Source organism: Hirundo rustica, chromosome 3 (genome assembly GCF_015227805.2).
Source record: "Hirundo rustica isolate bHirRus1 chromosome 3, bHirRus1.pri.v3, whole genome shotgun sequence".
Classification (NCBI taxonomy): Eukaryota; Metazoa; Chordata; class Aves; order Passeriformes; family Hirundinidae; genus Hirundo; species Hirundo rustica.
Genome location: NC_053452.1, coordinates 21,879,888 through 21,904,119, shown reverse-complemented (window position 1 = coordinate 21,904,119; position 24,232 = coordinate 21,879,888). Strand labels below are relative to the sequence as shown.

General features: G+C 36.4%; 1 protein-coding gene across 1 annotated transcript in view; it reads right to left on the bottom strand.

Annotated features, from left to right (window-relative positions):
- The window catches only part of USH2A (usherin), a 391,984-nt gene that overhangs the window by 183,807 nt on the left and 183,945 nt on the right, over window positions 1–24,232 (bottom strand). Inside the window, exons 33-35 of the mRNA XM_040059986.2 lie at window positions 8,914–9,073; window positions 8,256–8,427; window positions 3,966–4,113 (exon numbers count right to left, since the gene is read on the bottom strand). Of these exons, the coding sequence (XP_039915920.1) occupies window positions 3,966–4,113; window positions 8,256–8,427; window positions 8,914–9,073 (480 nt within the window). The remainder of the gene's footprint in view (window positions 1–3,965; window positions 4,114–8,255; window positions 8,428–8,913; window positions 9,074–24,232) is intronic.

The window sequence follows — 24,232 nt, the reverse complement described above, 5'->3', positions numbered from 1 at the left end:
AGCAAACATACTTTTGCCTACATCAATTTCACTGACTACGAGCACCAGTCATCTCTCATAAGCACAAGGATTTGCAAGAACAAGTACTGGGTTAGTTCACTGAATAATTTTATAAATCAGTTTTTACTATAGCTCATATTTTCCATAAAAATTCCACATGGCCTTGGAAGATACACTCCAGATTAAGACTTGGTTTTATCTATGACATGAACACAATGTGAAATTTTTGAGAATTGACCACCTATGGAAAATTTTCAATGGAAAAAAATTAAGGATTTGAAAAGACCAGATGTCAAACCATATGGTAAGATTATAATGGATGTGCACTGAAGAAGAGATCATTGTTTATTAAGGCCACTGGAATAACGAAAGATCAAAATGGAGTATCTGATTAAATGATTTCATATGCCTCTCCTTACTTTGTCCCCATCTAAATGGTCAATATTGCTTATACTATCTATCTACTATCTAACTACATATGTGACAGGTATATGTAGAGAGGCAGAATAGGGGCAGTGTCCCATCAACCATTTTATTGTTGCATTGAAAATAAAACAAAAAAGAAGTCCATATTTCAAGGATATTAAATATGCCATCTTCCAAAATTCTGTTTGCTACTTGGTACACAAATGATATTTCTAAAGCAACTTTCAACAAAGAATTGGGTGTATAATTTTGCATTTTTCTATGATTTTTTTTCCCTCAAAATAATGTAAATAGGCCTTAAATTCAACACAAAATTTTAGCCCTGAAGTTCAATATCCACATCTGGATAACATGAGCCTAGGTGTTCCTGTACCCTCAAGCTTGTTTCCCCTTACTGTGCCATCTTTATGAAGAAGCAACATAGCCTTTAATCCTGTTTGCCACCTTTGGCCTCCAGGGCAGCATATTAATTCTACTTTACTTTTTTCTAATTCCTGGTGAGCAGCTGGACTCCAAATACATCATGAGAGCATAGCAAAGTCTGTGCTGTCCAAACCCCAGCCAGCCCACACACCCATTAGAAGCTGATAAACCTCCTCAGCCCACGGAAGTAAACAGTAGCATCTGTCAAGCAGCACCAAATGAAAGGAGGCAGGAGAGGAAGGACTGGCCCCAGAGATCTAATAAGGAGCTGACATTCTATGATATGCAAATCTTTGCAATTCTGAGGTTTCCACCCGAAACAAAGCCAAGTTTAGTACTTTCAAAAAGCACTACTTTACGCCTAGCAGCCTGAAACACACCAAGTTTGAAGCAATTCAGTTCAAAGCAGGAAACACTTTCTATGCTTTTTGAAACAAACAAACAGAAAAACTAAGAATACACCAGTAGAATTCTGAACTATGAAAATTTTAGGGAAAGTACCTAAATATCTTCTGCTGATCTTTCTCAAATTTTAGTCGTCTCAACATTGATATTTTTCAGCTTCTTACACAGTTTTAAAACACTGACATAGACAGAGATTATAAATGTCATAGCCACAAGGCAGCCCAAAAAATGTGTTGAGAATGAGCAAAACAAAGTCACTAAACAATGCAAGCCTTCCTGATTAAGCACTTGCTCAGTCAAAAGTTTTAGAGCTTACTTGCCGTTGGGGGTTTTCTAAATTCTCTTTTAGAAAAGGGAAATGGATGGAAATAGAAAATTGGGGAATGAGAAAACATATTATTAGATAAATCATGAAATCATTTAGGTTGGAAAGGACCTTGAAGATCACTGAGTCCAACTGTTAACCCAGCACTACTAAATCCACCACCAAATGATGTCTCAAAGTGACACCTTTTGCATCTTCTAAATACCTTCAGGGACGGTGACACAACTGCCTCCCTGGGCATTCTTCCAACGCTTGGGAACCCTTTCCATGAAGAATTTTTTCCTTATACACAATTTGAACCTCTGTGGCACAACTTGAGGCCATTTCCTCTTGTCCTATTGCTTGTTACTTGGGGGAAGAGACTGCCCCCCACCTGGTTACGCTCCTCTTTCAGACAGCTGTAGAGAGGGGTAAGGTCTCCCCTGAGCCTCCTTTTCTCCAGGTTAAACACTCCCAGCTCCCTCAGCTGCTCCTCATCACACTTGTGCTCCAGCATCTTCCCCAGCCCCGTCGCCCTTCTCTGGACCCACTCCAGCACCTCAATGTCTTCTTTTTAGTGAGAGGGCCCGAACCAAACACAGGATTTGAAATGTGGCCTGACCAGTGCCAAGTACAGGGGAACATTCACCACGCTGGTCCCGCTGGCCACACTATTGCTGGTATAGATCAGGATGCCGCTGGCCGGGGTGTCCCGGCTCTTTCAGTTCAGCCACTGACACCCTCAGGTGCTTTTCCTTTCAGCAGCTTTGCAGCCACTCTGCCCCAGCCTGTGGCACTGCCTGGCATTGCCGTGACCCAAGGGCAGGACCCAGCCTGGGCCTTGTTGATCCTCATAAAATTGGCCTTGACCCACTGATCCAGCCTGTCCAGGTCCCTCTGCAGAGCCTTCCTGCCCTCCAGCAGATCAGCACTCCCACCCCGTTTGGTAACATCTGCAGACTTGCTGAGGGTGCACCAACACGCTCAGCGGTTTCCTAGCAAGCTGTTTATTGTAGTTAAAAGGAGAGCCACGCTGTACATAGTAGATGCTGTATTAACAGGATACAACACCCAAATTCAGTCATGCGTCCCAGCTTTCAGTTGTTTCAAAAGTAGCTTGCGGAAATTTGTTTCTTAAACTCTCGGTCTTTATTGTGTGCTGCTGATGTGCATGCATAAATATTCATATGGACATATATATTTATATTTATTTGATTCGTTAAACCACTCTGTAAACTGTTTGGAATTTTTGTTTTCCACAATGCAAGTGTAACAGGGTCAGGTCCTGAGAGTAACTATAAAAAAATACCTATTTTAGTGAAAATTACTCAGATGTTAGCACTAAGCCACATACATTACCATCCTCACCATTTCCTCCACTCCTATCCTTTACCCTTCCCCTTTCCCCTGCCTCCTTGCCTTTGCCACACATGTTGATGAAATTTTAGAAACAAGTTCAGAAAGTTTCTAAGGGGCTAGGAAGCAAAATCTTCTACAATGACTTCCATAAATTATCAAATACATTATTTAACAGGTGACATATTCTTCTTTCTTTCTAAATTTAATATAAGACCTTACAGAATACAAATACCACTTTTGGGGGAAATCATTTAAAATGTCTTCAGTGAAGCTGAACAAGTAGGATGTGCTTTATCACAACTGGAAGTGGAGAAAACAACTTGCAGGAGAGAATGAAATTAATGCAAAACCATTGGGAGAAACAATTATCTGTATTGAAATAATATAATGAGCCAATGAAGAAAAAATTTCTGATACTTCAAATTTAGTGATTTCTAAATAGCATCACTGATTTTATTATCATGCATGTAGCAGTGATTTGAACTGCTACATGCATGATAATAAAATCAGAGTGAATTCCAAGGTAAACGATAACGTGCAACCCGAGCAGAAAATTAAAATTTGTCCAAAAGTTTTACACATGAATGTCTCATAATGGAAAACATTTCTAAACAAAAGAAAGTATCTTGAATAACTTTCCCAGCCATAGAAATGTACAACTATATGATGAGCATGCAGAACGCAAATCTAATTATTATTACATATCAATTAATGTAAAAGAAATTAATGTTTTATTGGAGGTTGAAATTAACACCCTAGACCGATACTTTCCAAGAGTGCCTCTTCCTCAGCTCAGTTGTCCTGGAAAACATTGAACAATGGGATGCAGTACACAAGAGCTATCAAAAGGGAGCACTTTTGAGCCACTGAAATCACACGATGGGCTGAAAACCACAATCTCCCAGCTGCAGACAATGATACTATCTCAGGTATTTTATGTGCTAAAATGATCATTAAAAATTAAGCACCACATATAAGCTGCCATTTAGAATATTAATTTACCTTTACTAATCATCTTTTTAACTTGAGGCTAAAAGAGTTCACTTACCATTCGGATACTCAGGCTTAGTCCATGAGATGTTAAAGGAGTCAGATGCATACGACTGGGCGTTTGGAGCAGGAACCCCTTCTGGTGTACTCTCATCTGTTACAGCCACGCTCGCTTCACTTATTGAACACCCACCTCCAGTGCAAGCCTTAAAATATTAATCAGAACAAATAAACACCTTCCAATGTAGTACCAATAATTTTAGCAATTTTTTTTTTTGCCTAAGTTTCATTATTCTTCCATGTCTAAACTTAGTAAGCCTGTAATTTTCAGGTAAGACACTTTCCTTAGCATAGATTTGTTTACCTGTTTTCTTAAATAACAAGGGGTTATAAAATAACTCATGATACTTCATTTTTAGGCATACTATAGCTAAAACATTCTTCTGTACTTCACAACAGCACCCAGAGCATGTGCAACTATAATAGTGAAAAATCACCCTATTACAAACCAGTATGTATTATTTGTTATTATTACACTTTTATGGAAAATAAAATAATTTGTATTTCAGTTGCCAGAGAACAAAACGTTGACCACAAATCTTTTTTTTTTTTTTTTTTTTTTTTCCCCCTTGGGATATGAAATAATACAATGTGTAGACAAAAGTGCATATCGCTCCATATGACAGTCTTTTAAAGTTTGACATGCACACAGCTATGGTCTGAGTGATGCTTTGCCAATTATTTGCACTAAAACTGATGACAAGACTACACCAGTCAAAAAACATACAAAATGTATGCATTGGTACTGGATTTAAAGATTTTTGTGTTAGGTTATTGTTTCTTTTTAGGGTTTTGTTTAATAATAAAATTAATCAAATCCTGAATTCAACAAATATTCACATTTGGACATACATTTACATAAAACTTGCGGGATTATCTGAATTTTTCTAAGTTGTCCTTGTACTAAAGTGGACAAGTGGATCATCAGCACTTAAAGAACCTTGCTCTCCAGATCTCCAGGAATAAAATGTTTCTCTCAATCTAATATATTTTATTCAAAAGGATTAGCTTCAGTTTCCAAATTCCCATTGTTTTTTGAATCAGAGAGCAGTCAAACATATTACCTATGCCCTCCAAAACTGTATACTGACCCAAAGGGTAAAAATAAGTATTGTTCCTAAATGAGAGGCTCTTTTATATGTAAAGATTGTTTTGATATCACCGGAAATTACATTCCCAATACAATTAAGGAATGATTCCATGTCCAGTCTGAACTACCAAGTAAAGATTAAAGAATGTAACCTCAGTTTTGGGAACATCCAAAAAATGGCATTTCCTCTAAACACGATAACGTTTATAAAAACACCCCCAAAATAACATCAGTTTAGATGGATGCTCAGATAACTATCAGCATTTTGGTAAGCAAAATATTGAAGAAAATTATCCTTCCTGGAGAAGCAGAATAATCTTTGAATGATTCCACTTCCCCTAGCTTCATGAAGAAGCCAGAGAGCAGTTCTGGAAGGCCTTTTTCTCATTTATTCCTTACTGACTTGCTAATTAATTTCCACCAGGCCTACTTCAGCAGTGGAGAGCATTTCATTTAAAGGCTTGGTAACAGCAGCCTTTCCATCCATTTATTTCTTGCATTTCAGGCAGCTCAACGTTTGTATCTCTGAAATTTGCTGGGACACGAAGTTTCTGGTTCTTCTAACAAAAATCAGCAAAAGAAAGCTCATCTACATTTTTAGGTAGTGGGATTTTAGATCAGTGTATCCAAAAAGACTGGACATCTGGCAATCACATCCAGGGATGCTCAAAGCCATGAAAACCTCCACCCAGACTGAGTTCCCATTTTGTCACTCTGAGAAACCGATTTCAGGTAAAATTTGCAAAAATACCAAAGGAACTGGACAGCCAAAGGACAGATGCAAACCACGTCAGATGACACCACACAGCAGCACTCCAGCAAGCACCTGAGCCAGCTTACCCACACTGCAGCATCCTGAGGAGATACTGGCTTAACAGTGCAATCACAAAAGCACTTCAGTCATACAAATGAGACACCCTGGCTACTGTAGGCAGCCTTTCAGCTTTCCACTTGCTTTCAGACTGGCCTGGCTCACACTCACCCAGCTTAGAGCATGAACAAAACGAAAACAAGTTCCTTTGCACTAATCCATGGAGACATGACCTTATGTCCTCTTGGCTGACTTTTGGAAGGAAGCATTAGATTTACTTACAAAACCCATTGTACTCGTTTATGAATAAAATTGCTGCATATTAAATGGCAGTAATCAATTCTGAAAATTCGTGACAGCATGCAAAGATAAACATTTTCTTAACTCTCTTCAATGTAGTTACATTAACTTTTCATGCAAAAGTTAAAGACAACAGCCTGTGAGGTGCTGAAAGTTCTGCTTGTGAGGCTCCTGATTCCTGTGTTCAAGCTGCAATTTTTGACAACACAGAAGCCAAAACCAATATTTGAATAGATACAAACCAAAATTAACAGTCTGTGAAACAAGGAAACTAAAAAGGTTCTAACTGATAGGAATATTTAATTCTATCAGAAAAAAAAAAAAATAGTTACATTTGCCACTGTTGATGGTTGTTTGGGGTATTTTTATTCTAAAAGTTTTATTGAAATTCTGTTAAATTATATATGAAACACTAGATATTTCATTATTTTTTTTCCAGATGTGTATGTTTGATTTTAATTTTCTGCAGATCTGGTTTTTGTTGTTTTTTTTTATATTTGGGATTTTTTTTCCTTACATAAAGTATACAATAACATTTGGCTATGTTTAATCTTCATAACTTGTAAACATGTAATAGTACATTCTTCTCAAACCAGTCTAACTGGTTCTACGTATGATGGATCCACAAGTTTTAAGAAAGCTATTACACCTCAAAGATATTAAGCTTTTCATGCACTTTCAGTTTCATAATTTTCAAAGCTTCAAGGACATTTAGATATTTTGATTCACCTATCACAGTCCACTTCATTTTATCCAGGTAAATCTGGTTATCTTTGTCACTAGAAGAAGTTATCTTTTCCTACTTTCTGATTAAATGCAAATACTAAGAGGGGAGGAAAACATTACAAAGAAATGAGAAATAAAATATGAAGAGCAAAAGCTTCCTAAAAATTTATTCAGTAATTTCTAAGAAACCTGCACACACTGATGAAACAAAACCAACGTTCACACAACCCTTTCTCCTGAATCCCAAGGCAGAGCTACCAAAAGAAGCAGTTCCAGTTGCTCTCCAGATTGTAGCTGTTAATTCTTCCCTGATGCTCTCTCCTTGTGCCCCCATGCAGAGCAGCTGGACAGGAGCAGAAAAGAGCTGTAGCACAGTGGAGGACAGCACAAATTCTTTTTTAAAGAATAAATAAATTAAAAAATCAAAGCATAAAATGCTTATTGAAAGAGTGTCTTAGTTTTGGACATGGTGCTATTATATATGCTAAGCAATTTACCATGCTGAAATATCTAGGCACAAATGAATTAATTTCAATGTGAATCTCAGCTTTAATTAGAGTGAATATCCTTGTTTTTTTCAGGTTCAAGTCAGATCCTTATCATTACCTGAAGGTAGTTTATTTTTTTGTGGTATAATATTTAGAACATTCAAGAGCATGTTAAGAAAAATGAATGCATACCCAGTCTACATAAATGTAAATTTATTCATAATCAAGAGCAGAATATTTTTCTATGGCATTTATCAAAGCAAATATCCTTATATAGGTATTGTTATAAAATGAACAGTGTGCTTAAAACAAGGGATAATCCCCTCCTTTTAGTCACATATTTTCAGGTTTGTTAGTGAGCTGAAGCCATTGTATTTCATCATAAAATAAAATCAATGATAAAGAGATGCAATGAAAACACTAATGTCTTTTAAAAGGTTTTGAATACAGAAACTGCTACTTTGCACTGAACTCCTCTGCTATTTCCTTCTACATACAGATTTTAAGATGAAAGAACAAATTGGCATGGTACAAAAAAAAAAAAAAAAAGACATTTTTAAATACATTGAATATTTTCTTGTAAGTTGGGTCCAAGGAAATATTTTTCAAGCATTTCATATATTTCTGCTCAATTCTTTATTAGTTATCCAACTTATCCTTGAAGAATACCTGTATTTAAATTACATACACATTTTTGTGAGTCTGTTTTGAAAGAAAAAATACCCTACTTTTGTTCAAGATGACTCATCCACCTAAGTTTCAAAAAGAAGAGGTTAAACAAAGTGGACACAAGAACCATTAATATTAAGATGCTAACAAATTCAGAATCATTTTCACCATTTTACACCTCTACCACACATCTTTAAAACTTACAGCTAGTTTTACGAGGTATTCAGTACCCGGGAAAAGCTGTGGAATAGTAAAATCCAGAAAAAGTTCTGTGCTGTTACAGATTACATTCCACTTTGTAAAATTCTGCTCATTGGTGGCCATATAAATTATATAGCGATCTAAGATTCCATTTACTTCTATTGGTTCTTTCCATCTGCAAATAGAAGCAAAATATTATTAGGACCAGACCAAATAAAGATTCAGACCACGCTGAAAAATGTAAGGCTTTGTTTAGGGGACTTCATGGGGTTAATTTTGAGACTTTGAAAATACAGTTGTGCAATCATAAAAATAAACCTAAGCCATACCTCTAATGCAGTATTTGTACTCAGTAGATAAATGATTACACACAAAGCAGGGGCTACAAAAGGGGCATATCACCAGAACATTTACTGCACTGAAGTTTGCAGAGGCTATGCCCATATGTAGGTTATACTGATTGCGTAAAGACAAAATGGAAATTAAGTTGGCAAGTGATAATCAGAAGGTTCACAGAACCACTAAACTAATCACTTCTATGCATTTAATCATAATAAATTTAATTTTATGTCACAAACCCTTCCCCTGATTGAACTCACTGGAATTCTTGAATAAACTGATGCACTATTGTGTTGTCAGGAAAGAAGAAATCCTAACTTACTGTACATGTATTGTTCTAGAATCCAAAACAGTCAGGACCGGGGCATCTACGTGAGATGGTGGCAGCTGTGCTGTAAACAAGGTGACCCCGGAACTGTTTGTACAGCCAGCAAGCGTGCACGCAGTGAGCAGGAACTGGTGCGGAGTGAAAACTGCCAAATCTAGGGCAAAAAAAGAATGAGGATTTACTCGGTATATTCATTTTGCCTTGCTTTTCTGTAGCTTTCAGACACTAGTGAGTTTAGAAGATCAAGAGGAAGGGGGGCTATATCTCTTAAATGTTATCTTAAATGTTTCAGGTTTGCCCCAGAGGAACAAATAGGTACTGGTTCTTTAGTAGTAGATAACTGCAAATTTTGACTCCTTATAGATCTGTGAGGTGTGCCTTAGTTGAGATAATTCCACTGTGCTCCATTTACACCAGAATGTACACCAACCAACCAGAAAAAAAAAAGAAATTTGATTTTTGGGTGCTACATTGCATTGCTACAATTTACTGCAGTGGCAAATGAACACCTTTGAGATTAATAAATCAAATCAAATTAAATTAATGGAAAAACAATTACATGTTCATTAACACAGCTGGACTATATATATATATTTAAGTGTGCTGTATGAAACATGAATGTCAAGCATCGATACGGGAAGCTCATTGTTGCCACCACTCATACTGATCTGTTAGCTCTTTGCCTGTTCACCTTCAGCTGCACGAACACCAAACACTTGTAAAATATATTTCAGTAAAGACAACCTATCTAATTCTATAGCAAAACAACTGTTCAATGTTTATTAATTTTGAAGCTATCTTGAGTTTCAATTACTGCAAAAAATGGTGAACAACATATAGAATTTTTGCTGAATAAATATTCTATAAGATAATATATTCTTCCCTTTACTAATAAAGGAATATTTGATAGAAAAACTGTAGCATGAAAGTAACGAAGACAAAATTTTCTAATATTTTGCTTTCCCTTTTTTTCATTAAAATACGAATCATACACTTTAACAAGCAAATCTTTTAAGAAAGAATTTACAGTTCAGGTTTTGGCAACAGTATAAGGTACACAGGAAAAATGTTTGTTCAACAGATACACATTTTCAGTATGTCAGAAAAGTTCTGTGTTTTTTTTAAGACATAACAAATAGTAGCATTCACAGAGCCCAATAGTATCAAACTACATTTTTTTACAAAGTACTTTTGAGCACAAATTAAAAAATTCCAGTTGGATGACAAAGACCTGACTGAAGCAGAGATGTTGTAGACCCAAACTCTCTCTCATTAGTTTTCCCCTCATACAGCACCTTCCATACCTGCAGGAATGGAATTTCTTCTGATTTGCTCCATTCTGTGTAAGGAGAGAATGAACTTGTGCATTTTTATTGAAAATACCATATCACTCTGTGGTATTGTTCTATGCAGCACAAGGCAAAGTGTGAGTTAAAAAAAAAAATGCTGCAGCTAAAAAAAAATCATCAAGTGAATGCCTGTAACAGTGACATGTTTAATCAACATAATGGGACTGATTCTACCAGGGTTAAGCAGTGCTTAAGTCAGTGAGAGGGGGAAAGCACACTCCAGAGCAGGTGCTCTAGCTGGCTCAGCGTGCAGGGAAACTCCACGTACCGCACTGGCTCTATTGCCTTCATTACTCTACACTGCCCTGGGTCCCTTATTCCCTGCAGCTGCCATAAGAGAAGCCAGAAAAAGTGCAGATGGAGCTGAAAGCCTGTGACACAAGTATTACATATTCCATGTTGTGAATGGGCAAACAAGTGACCAGAAGGATTTTACTTTCAGCAATCCTAAAATGAATAGACCAAAGCAATTCATGGAACCTATATAATTCACAACCTCGTAGATACTGATTATGCATTCTTCTCTAAAGTTGAAATTACATGATAGGGCTTCACCTAGAAAAGTGAATATAACCCAAGGGAAGGGAAAATAAAAAGCTGATTTCTCTTTTAGTTTTGTTTATGTTGGATCACTCTTTTCCTTGTCAGTAGAGGGTATTTCTCTTTCCTTTAAGGAAAATTCCACATTCGGAACTACTATTTTTTAAAAGGTAGCTTGTACTGAAAGCCTGATTTGACGCAGACTGTAGCTGATGAGACTACTGGCAAGCATACGTTGGTGGAAATACCTTGTATAATTTGAAGAGGGAAGAATTTTTTCAAGGATTAAGGGTACAGAAGATGGGAAAATGTTTTATTTCCCTCCCTGAAAAACACAATTGATTATAAGTTACCTTGTGTGTCTCAGTACCAAGAACGGAAAAAGCAAAAAGAAAAGACAAGGAAACGTAAGTTTTCACAAAATGATAGCAAGGAATGGAAACACAGCATGTGTGAGCACAGAGATCATTTGAGGTCAGATGATAAACATACTGAAAGAGGAGAGAAGGATAGAAGAGTTTTAAAAATAGTTGAAATATAAAAGATGTTTAAAAAGCAACATGTCACCAGAATCAAAATCTTTATTCCTCATCTTGATTTACTAACACCAAAGTATTTTGACTACTAAACAGAAAGTTTCAATGAAATCTCAAAGATTTAGGTGGGATAAAGGGTAAAAAGAACAATTAGGTTTGTGTAAGCAGGAGAAGAAAACAAAAAAATTCCAGGCTTAGCAGTGTCATTAAAGATAGGAGCTTTGCCATCATTAAAATCTCTCCATAGATTTCAATGTCCAGATGAGCCAGAAAATATAGGGTAGGCAGTATTTCTAAGAGGTTAAAAGCAGAAACTGATAAACTAAACAATAAAAACATATTACATCATGATCAATACAATTATTCATCACAACCTACTCTGGGAGATATTTTCCTGTTTCAAGTTCAAAGTGTTTCATAACGGATCACTGGATTCAAACAGCTACAGATACAAACATGATTTTGAAAGAGGGAGGAGGTTCTTAAAACTACAAAGCCACTGTTTGTCAAGGTCCTCTAGCAACAATGCCTTGCTTTCCATTTGCTTGATTGCATGATTTGCATAAGATCAAATGTAGGCAATTGTGGACATGAAAAACAGACCGCTCTCAAACACATTAGAGACAGATCCACAAGCATTATGTGAAAACGTGTTACAAGAAAATGCACCCCAGTGCATGGAAAACTCACTGACCAATGTCAAACAAAGTATAATTTACAATATAGGGTGTGAATTACATGTTATTTTACAATTGATTTCATGTTGTTGCTAGATGAATTTCATTGATCTCAATCTATAAGACAAACACAGTAAGGACATAATTACTACTTTTACATTTACTACTGATTTATTTTTATTTAAACTTTTAATTTACTACTACAGTAAAACTCTTTTTTTTTCTCAAAAATTTTCTTGATCGGGTTATATGCCACTCTGTTCCACAATTCCAGTTCCCTGAGTTAATTTAATGATCAAAGGTTTCCTATTTCAATATTCCAATAACTATTTAGCGAAAACACTTATTTCTTACCAATATAAAGTCTAGAAATTATAGAAATTCACTGATGAAAAAAACCCTAAATTCAGGATTTGGTCTTGTTCTCATTTCTAGACTCAGAACAGCAAAAAGCACGAGAAGACAAAGATCCTTTCTGAGGGTACAGGATTCCTTCAAGTCATCGCATTAAAGTTGAAGGTAGACAGAAAAATAATTCTGCATTTTTCATGCCAAAAAAACAGAATAAAGGAAGAAAACTAAAATACAATCCCACATATCTGTTTTAAACCCATTACTTACTTTCCCTGAAGGAAAAAGGTAGAGCAGAGGGAGAGGAAGGATCAACCTGCCTTTTCATCTTTTTGACCTCAGAGGCAACACAAACAGACTAAATCATTTTCTAACTCACACATAAGCAAGAGAATTGTGCACTGTAGTGGCTATCAATAGAATAGATATTTGCATACCACTACATTTATTAGATATGTGGGGTGTTTGGAACTTCCCAAGCCAGTTACAGTGGCTGGTATCCCTCCAGTTTCTAATAACCACCTGCATAAGTCCTGAGAGCACAATCAATGCATGAGACAGAAAGAATAAAGAATGACCCTGTTTGCATGGTCAATAAGAACACTCACTTGCTTTGATCAAATTTAATGGGTAGTCATTGAAAGATAATATGCAACACTACAGTGCCACTTTTAGCATGGAATTTGAGAGATGTTACTAAAAAAAGTACAAAACCATAATTAGTACAGTAAAAAAACCCAACCAACCAAACAAATAAAAACAGCAAAAAAAACCCCCAACCAAAATTAGACTTAACAAAACATGAGCTTTCCCATTTAGTTGTCAGAATACATCCCAGTTCAAAAATAACGCAGTAGTAATAGCTAAAATATTTTCATTTATCTGTAAAACTTGTATTTTATATTCAGATTTACTGATAGAGAGCCACACACCCTTCTTGTTCCCCTCTTCCTCCCTATTTCCACTCTCCCTGGTTTCAGGCAGCAACTGTAAGGACGAGAAATGGTTACATCCTGTCTTGGTAAGCGTTCACATGGCTCGGGCAAGGAATCCCACATCGTTTCTCAGGAAAATAATTGAGACAATAGTTATCCCATTGCTATATTCATAAGAAAATGATTCAGCAACTTTGTAGCAAGGGATTGTTAGCAGCATAACAAGAAAAACCTGCTGAGAGAGTTTGAAATTGAAGAACTTCCGAAGAATTCCAATCACCACGTAGTTTATTTAGGTACATTATATGAACACTTCAGCTCATTACTCACCTTCTCATCTTCTTTCTTACAATCTATTATGTTAACTCATAGTAACTTAATATTTAATTAGAAGATAAACTCCTTGGGACCTAAATCTGCACCACCAAATACAACCATGTCCCCTTCTGATTCCTGTACACCACCAAAAAATCCTAAACACCTAATTCATAGGCTAAGTGCCAAGATCACATTATCAGGCTTGCTCCATCAGACACCATTAGTACTTCTCTGTCTTCCACCATTTCCTGAAAGCAAGCAACAACTCACATTCAACTTTTAGTACAGTATATTCTGCTTTCTTTATTTATAAAGTGCCAATCACTTAGTTATATTGACTCTCAAAGAGCCATCACTAATGTACAACTTTCTCTGGAAGGGTATTATACTAATGCTGCATCATTTCATAGATTTGCAAACCCCCCACTACACTCATCACTCCCTTGAAAATATTTCAGAAAAAACAAGGTGTCACAAATAACATCCCTTAAGTACTTCAGACAACTCAATCAAGACAAAGTGCTCATGTACCTAATTGTGTAAATTAGCAATGGATGGCCTTCCATTCTTGCAACTGGCCCTTTAATTGAAGAAAACATCTATCTTCCAAGATAGTAGCAAATTCTAACATATTAGTTAATAACTAAGAATGCTTATGTGATTCTGTAAAGTTGCAGAGTGACAAAATTTAAATAATTTTGTGAAGCCATTAAAAACAAGCGCAAGTAATACAGAGCGACGAATAAACCCAGAATCACAAGTAACTATTTTCAGAAAGCACAATAAGCTATTTTTCTGCTCTAAGAACAACAGCAAAGACTTTGACATAATGGCACATGGACAAAATAACTTGGCTTCCAGCTGGCCAACAAATGCTGATGTGTTTTATAAACTATTTGTTCAGCAGTAAATATTTCTGGTTTTCCAAATGACTTATAAAGGAAAAAATTCTTTACTGTGATGATGGCGACACTGGAACTGGTTGCCCAGAGAAACTGTGGGTACCCCACTCCTGAAGTTCTCAAAGGCCAGGCTGGACAGAGCTCTAAGCAACCTGGTCTAGTGAGAGGGTGACCCTGTCCAAAGCAGGTCCCTTCCAACCCAGGCTATTCTACGATTCTCTGAAATCCTCATTCCTTTTGAGACTTATGCACTTCAGAAGAATTCAGGGAACTTCCAGGTCCCATCTTAGGAATTAAAGAGCATAGCACAAAACCACTTAACATATGGGAGCATGAAAACATAACAATTATGTATTGGACTGTGTAAAAGAGTTATATTCAAGAAGAAAAACACTTTGGCATAAATTTGAAAGAAAAGGATCTTTCATCATTTCAGTTTGCAATGATTTCAAGAAATTACTAAAGATTTTACATGCCTGAAAATGGTTTCACTTTTGGAAAAGGGACAGCTCCAAAATACATTAAGGTTTTTAAAGATAATTATGTTTTAGCAAAGAATATCAAGTTTATTTGCCTTCACATTTAGTAACAGTGTCTCTTGGTTATTCTCTTACACCCTTAATTGTGGCATTGTAAAACTTTCTGCCATTTATTGTCCCAAAGTCTTGTACTTCTTTGAGCCAAAACTCATTCCTCAAAAGTTTTTGTTTCATCCTGACCAATTCCCAAGGGCACATAAACATCCATTTCTGATTAATGGGGTTTATTGTTCCTGTTTATTTTAGTAAAACTATTTTAGTTTTAACCTTTCTTAGATACATACACATTTTTTTTATTTACACATTATTCCTATGCCTATTATTCCTATCTCATTGTAGAAGCTGGAGTGCAAGGATTCCAGCCTTTTATTTCAAAGCCACATCCCTGAGATAGCTATTATAGAAACACTTTCCAGGCTGTTTTTACTCTCAAGTTAGGAAAGACTAGCTAGAAATCCCAAAGGTACTCAGTTGAAGAAAACTCAAATCATGTGGAGTGCCCCACACCCCATGGTTCAGAAAAAGCAGAAGAGACACATTAGAGAAGAACATTTAAACTTCTCTTCAGACTTCAGCACTTCCACCTAAATTGCTTGCATGACTCTAAAGACACATCATGTCACTGACCACAGAAGAATCACAGTGCTCCGAGGAACTCTCCTTCCCATAATATCCCTGACATGCTTTCCTCTGACCCATCAGCATAACTCACCATCAGAAAAATATGGAGGCATTTTGGAAGGTTTTTCAAAAGCTTCTCTCGCTGCCAAGATGACACAGAGCCAGTCAGTTAGTGCAAACATTCAGCATCAAATGAACCTACCAAATTTCCAAGTTACTTCTTAGCTGACTAGAATTAAAACTATTCACTGTCTCCCTAGTTTACTCCAATTATAAAAGCTGGACAAATAAAGTGAGTTTGAAGGTCAGAGGGGGAGAAAGCAGAAAGAAGACGAAGCACATTAATTTTTACCAGGTACGAGAAGTAATTGTGGTCAATAACACTATCTTAATTTGATGCCCCTCTTCTTCATTTCTTTACACATCATGTGGAATGGAGATTTTAAGATTTAAATGAACATTCCCATTCATTAATGCTTCCAATCCATTCACTATATTTCTTATTCCAGCTTAAACAGAGACGAGTTGTTAGTATACATCATAAGAACCATAATGTCTCAGTCTATGCTTAACCCAAAAAGTGAAAAAGGAAAAGAGCATGGTTTGACTATTTTACTTCTGTATTACTTCAGCTTTATATTCACAACTGGAAAATATATTTGCAGTAGGAAAATACATTGCAAATGTGAATCTCAGATACCTGCGTCTATAAAAATGGAACTGCTCTGGATTCATATTAGTATGACCAAGAACCTTTTGGCTCACCAGCAGAAGTACATCCTGTATTCCCAAGTAATTCCAATCTTGCTGCAGTGGGAGAAACAAAATTTAGATCTACCTAACATTTGTTGCTGCGGTAATTGTTTGAAGAGAAGTGCCGGGCTGCCACTTTTACAACCCATGGAAGAGCACATACAAACGTGCCGCTGCAGCAAGTGAGACATGGTTATATATGAATATATGGTAAGCAACAGCAACTATTACTATCCATTTTATATAAATCAATAGTGCAGTCTCCTCTGGAGCAGCATATATTACATAGTGCAGAAATAAAGTCTGTCTGGAAAACAGCAGTGACAGAGCAAGACTTACAAACACTTTCTTAGGACGAGAGGCTACAAAAAAACAGCCTGAGAGAAGGAACAAAGAAGACACACCATAGAGGGGTATAAGACAGTAAGTGCTACATAGAAAAGCAATTAGGATGCTCTGTTCCCAAAAATTCCCTTTCAATAATAGAGGGGGATGGGGGAGAAAGGGATGGAAAAAGGACATGCAATAAATTCGGAAAGTGGAATTTTCAGAGACACTCACCCCACCTAAAATCATGGCACATCTACTACTGCTGAAAATATTATTCTGCGTTAGTTTCGTAAATCAAACTTGAGGGGAGAAACATTAGGTATCAATATAATGTTTTTAAAATTATTTATGTAAGCATCACTATAATTTGCAAATCTGTACATTCCTGCAAAATTTCTCTCATTGTATCTGAGACAACTTAGAACTCTTTAATGCTGTATTTAATTTTACATAATTTTTTTCTGGCAAGCAAAGAAAAAGAGGGATGAGATCAAAGAAAATAATTTCCAAAAGAAATATTTTGAGAAAAATTAGACAGTTTTACTTGTATTTTTTCAATAGAATTTAATATGCATTCTAAATTACAAAATACTATTTTAATGCCAAAACAATTGTCTTAGTCAACAAAAGCAAATCCATCAAACAAGCAGAAGCTTGAGAGAGCACATTTAACATTAGAAATTAGAACCTAAACAATAAAGTTACAAGGGCTCTTTGAACTGCCATCAACTACAGCTGGATTAAATTAATGACTTACAGGTTGTGAGGTTTATTTAGCAATATCTACATTTTAAATCCATGGTGAGTAACTTTTTTCACCATTTTGTATAATCCCAGGCTTGTGAGATGATTAGAGAACAACTCTCACCATCCAGGCAAGGAATCATGTGATTTAGGAGTTCCTGTAGAAGAGATATTATCACCTTCCTAGGACCAGAATAGGAACAGCTCCGTATTCCTGAATTATAGACAGAGGATAAAGGAGTTTGCCAAAACATTACTGTAGTGCTGGAACAAGGATAGTGGGAGGACTCAGCTTCTGAGCATTCCTCCTAAACAAGAGAATTTATAGTGAGTTAAATCTGTAGCAGGACTACAAATGCTGAGCTAGTTTTCCGCTGACCACAAAATAAGCAGTACAGTAAAACATACTGTATTTCTACCTGCTCTTCTCTCTCCTTAGCAGAACAAGTAGCCCAAGCTGTGGAGTCATTAATATGGTCAACACGTGGTTGGGCAAAATTATTTGGATTCCTTTTTTTGTTGTTGTTTTGGGTTTCTGTTTTGTTTCATTTCATATTTACTTTTAAAACACACACATGAAAACAAAGGGGGAAAAAAAATGAAAAGCCCCAAGTTTTTTCAACTTGACATGTTGCACTACCCAGTTATGGCATGTAGTGTCAGTAATGCCATCAGATAGCATAACTGCCACAATCTGATGTGATGCATTAAACTGGGAATACCAGAATAAATCATGTTTGTGGGTGCACAGATCACAGGTGGTGTACTCAGCTGCTCTGTATTGTGGCATATCTATAGGGTGTGCAGATTAGGATATAATGTCCAGAAGCTTGTTCTCATTTGTGAAGTGCTTTACAACCATAAGTCAATAGTAAGGAGCCACAAAACAGTTATAATGGCATAAACCATCATTGGGGAAAAATACAAATCGATCAGTGCCAGCAATATAAAAGGAAGAGCTTGCATCTGTCCCCAGTCTCATAAATTCAGTGGTTGTTGCAGGCTTTTCCTCTGTCCCACATGTACTTTATTAACAACAGTAACTATCATAAATAATAATAATGCAGAGTAGTTTATTTCAAGATGAATGTTCTTATTATCTGTTGATCCTATACCTTATTTCTTACATCATGTCTGTGTTCCTCCTGTAAACAGGAGAGAAGAGCTAGCTAAATTTATTGTTTGAAGTTTATGCTTTTTAACTGGCAACACTGTTATGGCCAGAAAGTTGTCTATGTAGGCTCCTTGAAATATCTGCATACCTTAACCAGCATGTTAAGCCTCTACAAAGGAGGCATAGAATTTACATTCTACTGTGTGCTATAAATAAGTAATAAGAACAGATTAGAATTATGCATTTACGCCTACTAGTGAGAGTGAGATGCATAATTCACAAGTGGCAAACCCTTAAGAGGCTTTTGTATTTCACCCCACCCCTCTCCTTGCTCCAGTCATGTCTGTGTGGAACACAGTACATTGTTTAGTCACGCTGTCTCACAATTTTAATTTTCTTTTCAAGACAAGTTGTTTAGGTCTTATAATCATTACTTCTTTCTTGCAGGAGAGCAACTGACACTATGTTAGCAGTCATTGTTGGGTATATGCCCACGTTAAGTTATTGGTATTATTGGTACCATCTTCATGAGTTTTCTTGTGAAACTCAGCGGCACAAGTAAGAGAACACAGGACTTGCAACTGAAACTTTCCTATGCTTCCCAAGCACTGTCTCTTGGAGCAAGTCTGAAGCAGGACCACCAACCTGATATGTGGAATGGAACACCTCATCTATTAGGAAAGGCTAAGAGAATTGAGATTGCTCAGCCTGAAAAGAGAAGGCTTTGGAGTGATATAATTGCAGCCTTCCCATACCCGAAGGGACCCCACAAGAAAGACAGAGAGCACGTAGTGACAAGGGGGAATGGATTCAAACTGGAGGACAATCAGTTTAGTTTAGATTTTTAGGAGGAAGTTCTTTATTCTGAGGGTGGTGAGGCACTGGAACAGGTTGCTCAGAGAAGCTGTGGCTGCTCCCTCCCTGGGAGAGTTCAAGGCCAGGTGGAATGGGGCTCTCAGCATCCAGGTCTAGTGGAAGGCGTCTCTGTCCATGGCAGGGGGTTGGAACAAGATGATTTTAAAGGTCCCTTCCTACTTAGGCCATTCTATGATTGACAGTTAACATGACATACTGCTCCTCTTGTTGGACCTCCTGGAGGAATAGAGTAATCTCCATGCTGATTCACATCCTCAGCTTCTCTGCTGAAGCCTGAAAGTACCCGTTGTGACCACAGTTTTTATGATAGCACAGGATGGTCACTGATTTTGCCAAAACTGTGGCTTTTCTCCACAGTAGCTCTACCTCCAAAAACCCTGTTACCTGATGATAAGGTGTAGAAACAAGGATCTACTTCAGTCTAGATGCTTTACTGTTTTGTGGTTCTCTGGCTGCGACACCACAATTTTGATTCAGGTACCTCCCAAAGAAGCATCACTAGGGACAGGCTCTTTGGTGAAGAAGTTTCTTTGTAATTTCTCTCAGCTGTTCTGAACTTAGCCTATTTATCTACCTGGATTTTTCCTTTGTCCTGCATGCAAATATTTTAAATTATTTTCTAGCTCTATTTACCATTTGTTTGTTTTGTCTTGATCTCTGACACGCAACTTCTTTTCATATTTAAACCAAGACTTGTACCTCTTTTTTATAGTAACATTTCTTATTTATTAATCTTTTAATCTATTCAGTGTATTTCACTTTATTTTTAGTTTTACTTGACAAGCTTTCTCTGCTCTTTTTTTCTGCCCGTAAATATAGGAGAAATACTTAAATTTCATCTGTATTTTAATTCCCAGTACAATTTAACAGCTTAAAAATTGTTATATGACATTGCAACAATGATATTAAATCCCACGAGAAATACTTCAAAACATTCAAAACACTTTAGTTGAAATGTTTAATCTAACTTATCCTTGAGCTGGTGAAAAGGCTAGCATGCCAGCTTATGAGAATATTTAAAATTTCTTGTCAATTGGATTCGCTTTTTGTTCCTTGATCAGAACAAAAACTACTAGCACTATTAAAATTAAGTGATCATAAATACCTCCAAAGATGAAGCTAATATGAAATTCAGCTTTCAAGAGGAAGCTTTTGACAGTATGCATCAACATGGGTAACTTCCCAGTACTGAAAATTTCCTTAATTTTCGGCATTTGTCCTCAAATAGTCTGAAAAGGTCACATATGCATCCTTTGTGTGAACTCCTGTCTAGCCAATGATCCTGGATAGGTGAAATGTGAGGATCCAGAATCTCCTAATAAACCAGATTCTCTGGTCACCTCTGAACAACCTTATGTAGCCATAAACATACCCAGACATTAAAAAAAAAAAAAAAAAAACCAAAAAAAAAAAAAAAAAAAAAACCCAAACAAACAAACCAACCCACAAAAAACAGACAACAGACAACAAAGAAAGAAATAACAATGTTTATCATCCACCTTTTTATCCATCCTAAGACCATGAGTCTAAGCTTTACTTTAAGCACACCAATCTGATGTTCTTCTTACATGTTTAGCTTTATGTTCACTTGAATTTTTTTCCCCAGTAGTTAATTTCCTGGTAACACACCACTTTAATGTGTCACTCTATTTATACAATAAAAACCATTGAAATGAAAGAAAGACAAAGAGGAAAATCCCAAGCAGCTTTCAGATTCCAACTAAAATCTACGTAAAATGCTTCAATCAGAAATAAATCATCATAAAAAGACATATTCCATGGAAGACTAGTGAAAAACACAATGGAGTTCAAAAAAAACCACAATGAGTAAAAAAGGCTATTAAGCTTTATGTAAACAATTTAAGCAATCGGTGTAGAAGCCTAAGCTAGATTTTTGGCAATGATAACAGGAAAGGAAGTATCCTAGAACACCTCCCATGGTTTTTGGGACAAGGTCCATTCCTTTCATTTGTTTCCATATAACTTAAGAGGATAGAGAAACAAATTTTGAAAACACATGAATAGTCCAATTGTACAAACCACCAAATAGTTTTGAAATTAAACTTATATCCAACTATTTTATGGCCTGATAACGCACTGTCTTGTATTCTTCACACACAAGACAAGACTTGTGCAAGATGGAAAGTACTCAGACAAGTCTGGACTTACATTAATAGGTGAAGTATTTTAGCAATGGAAATTCTAAGAAAGCTTCTCATACTATTGGAACTATGAGTCTGAAACACGTGCGAAAACCAAAAATTTCCCTTTCCATAAATTTGTCTCCTTAGAGCTTGTTGTTTTTTTCCATAAATACAGTGCTGAAAATATTTCAATAATGGTAAATGATTCGACATCCTCATGGTCATGGATTTAGTAAAACCAAGAGAAAGGGGAAACCCAGTTGGCAAGCCTCTAGAAGTTCTGCTGTGGTGTTATTTGCCAGTACGTTGTCATAATTTATCAATATTCCACTAATGTTAAAGGAAAGTTAGGATATACCAGGTATAGAGAGAAGGGTGTCTAGCACTAGTCAAAGAAGAACACATGTACTGCTCTGTCAAACTATCGCAGATGACAAACCAACACATTTTGTAATGCAGTAGCATTGAATAAAAGATCTATTTCAAATTAAATATTCTTCATCTGTTTAGCAGTTTAGGAGGCCAAATGTTCCTAAATTAATAAGGAGAACTATCAGCAGTGTCTTTTCCAGGGCATAAGGAAAAGCTCAGAGAGAAGTTTCATTATGCAGCTGGAAATATCAAGGAAGCTGCCCCACTCCATCCAAGCCTATTAGGTTATGGCTCAGTGAGGTGTGTCCTTATAGATGGATACGTAAAGGTTCAAGCAGAAGCAGCAGGTTTGGGCTTAGTCCCTCTGTGCAAGAGGTGTCATACCTTTATTTACCTGAGTTCAGCATTACTTGAAACTAAGCACAAATAATTTACCAAGGATCTCAGAATGATCCCAGCAAAACAAAACAAAAAAATCTTTTCGAAAAGGGGAGATTATTCTTGATCTATAAATATATTATTTATAAGCTCAACATAAAACTTTGCACAGTTTAAGATGTTTTCTAAAGCACTTAATGAAACTCTGACAGGATGAAAATTTGTTTTAAACAATGAGCTTATGGGTCCATCTTATCAGAAAAATTAAAACCTGAACAGAAGCCACCATTTTGTCTTACCAGCTTCAGGCAAACCACAATTACCATGCATACTGATGAAAGTAAGATCCTACAAAAAGTGCTTCAGGCTATGCACAAAACAGCCAAGAAAGCATATCCTAATTCTTCAAATCTTAGAGTTCTCATTATGCATAGTAACAAAGCATGGTCACCACGACAAAACAGCTCACATCTGTGACAAACTATGACACCTGATGTGAAGCTCTCACTGATGAAAGACAAAATACGGAGAAATAGATTATCTCTTCAGAAAAAACGCAAGAGCAAAGCAGACAAGATTTGGCCAGTTTACCCAAGAGAGATACACACAACATTACAACAACCTGATCTGAGAAAGCAGCAAAATAGGAATTTGCTATCTAACTGCAAAGATGGTATCTTGGAGAAGACCTACAAATCCACATGCCACAGCAGAACACCTACAAGGCAATTATATGTGGACAATAAGAAATAAGCTCTGCTGACAGATTAAAAAAAAAAAAAAAAAAAAAAAAAAAAAAAAAAAAAAAAAAAAAAAAAAAGGCTGTAAAGCTGTAAATTCCCATTTTACAAACTAAACTCAATTAACTCTTGATTTAAATGTGTCCTTATCAGAAGACACTGTCTTCTGAAGAAATCTCAACATCTTTAAGCTGCTTATCAACCTAGATATTGAAGAAGAAAACACAGAACAAAAAGCTTACATATGTCTAATTCTGACAAATATTTGAAGTAAAATCACAGGACAAAATAAATTTCACGGTTTTTAGGGGTTTTATTTCTTATGGAATTTAGACAAGCCATGAAATCAATGCTTTTCTTCTCTTTGTTTAGAAAAAAGAGCCCATAGCCAAAATAATTTTTATGTGCCAGAAGGGAAACGATAGAAAAAAATACTCTCCCTGTACTCCAGAGCTATTAGCTCTGGAGAAGCTATTTTGCTCCAGTTCACTTCAGTACATACAGAAGATTGGAAGGTCCCAATCACTCTCATTTTATAATTTGCATTGCATTTTAATTTTTAGAAAGTACTCAAGTAACCTGAGAGCTCAGCAATTCCAGCAGGGGTAGCGTGAGTTCTCTCCTGGCTTGCTGTGTTACCCAAATCTGATCAAAGGACAAGGACTCCAGAAGCTTGTCCAGCTGTGGTTTTATAATGACACCATTAGGTTTTGCTCTATAATCAAGGTCCCTAAAAGTCTGTGTAGCTTCAGGCTTAATATCTGCGACAAGGTTAACCGAAATCTGCAGCAAGGATAACTACTTTAGCAGATTGTATCAGCAGGAAATATTTAAACACTATTTAAAAGGATTTTAAATAAGCAGATTTTATTTAACACTGCACTAATGCACTGCAATAGAAAATGTTACAACAGAGCTGCTACAAATAAACATAATGCTTTTACCCTTCCCTTGCCCCCCTCCCCTCTAAATTCCCCAGATGTGTATTATTAAGTCCAACGAGTGCACCAGATCTTTCTGTCTGAATTTGAAATACCGGAACGCCAGGCTCAGACAGCCCATTTGCCCTTTGGTTTTGTGCCTGCTGAATCTGC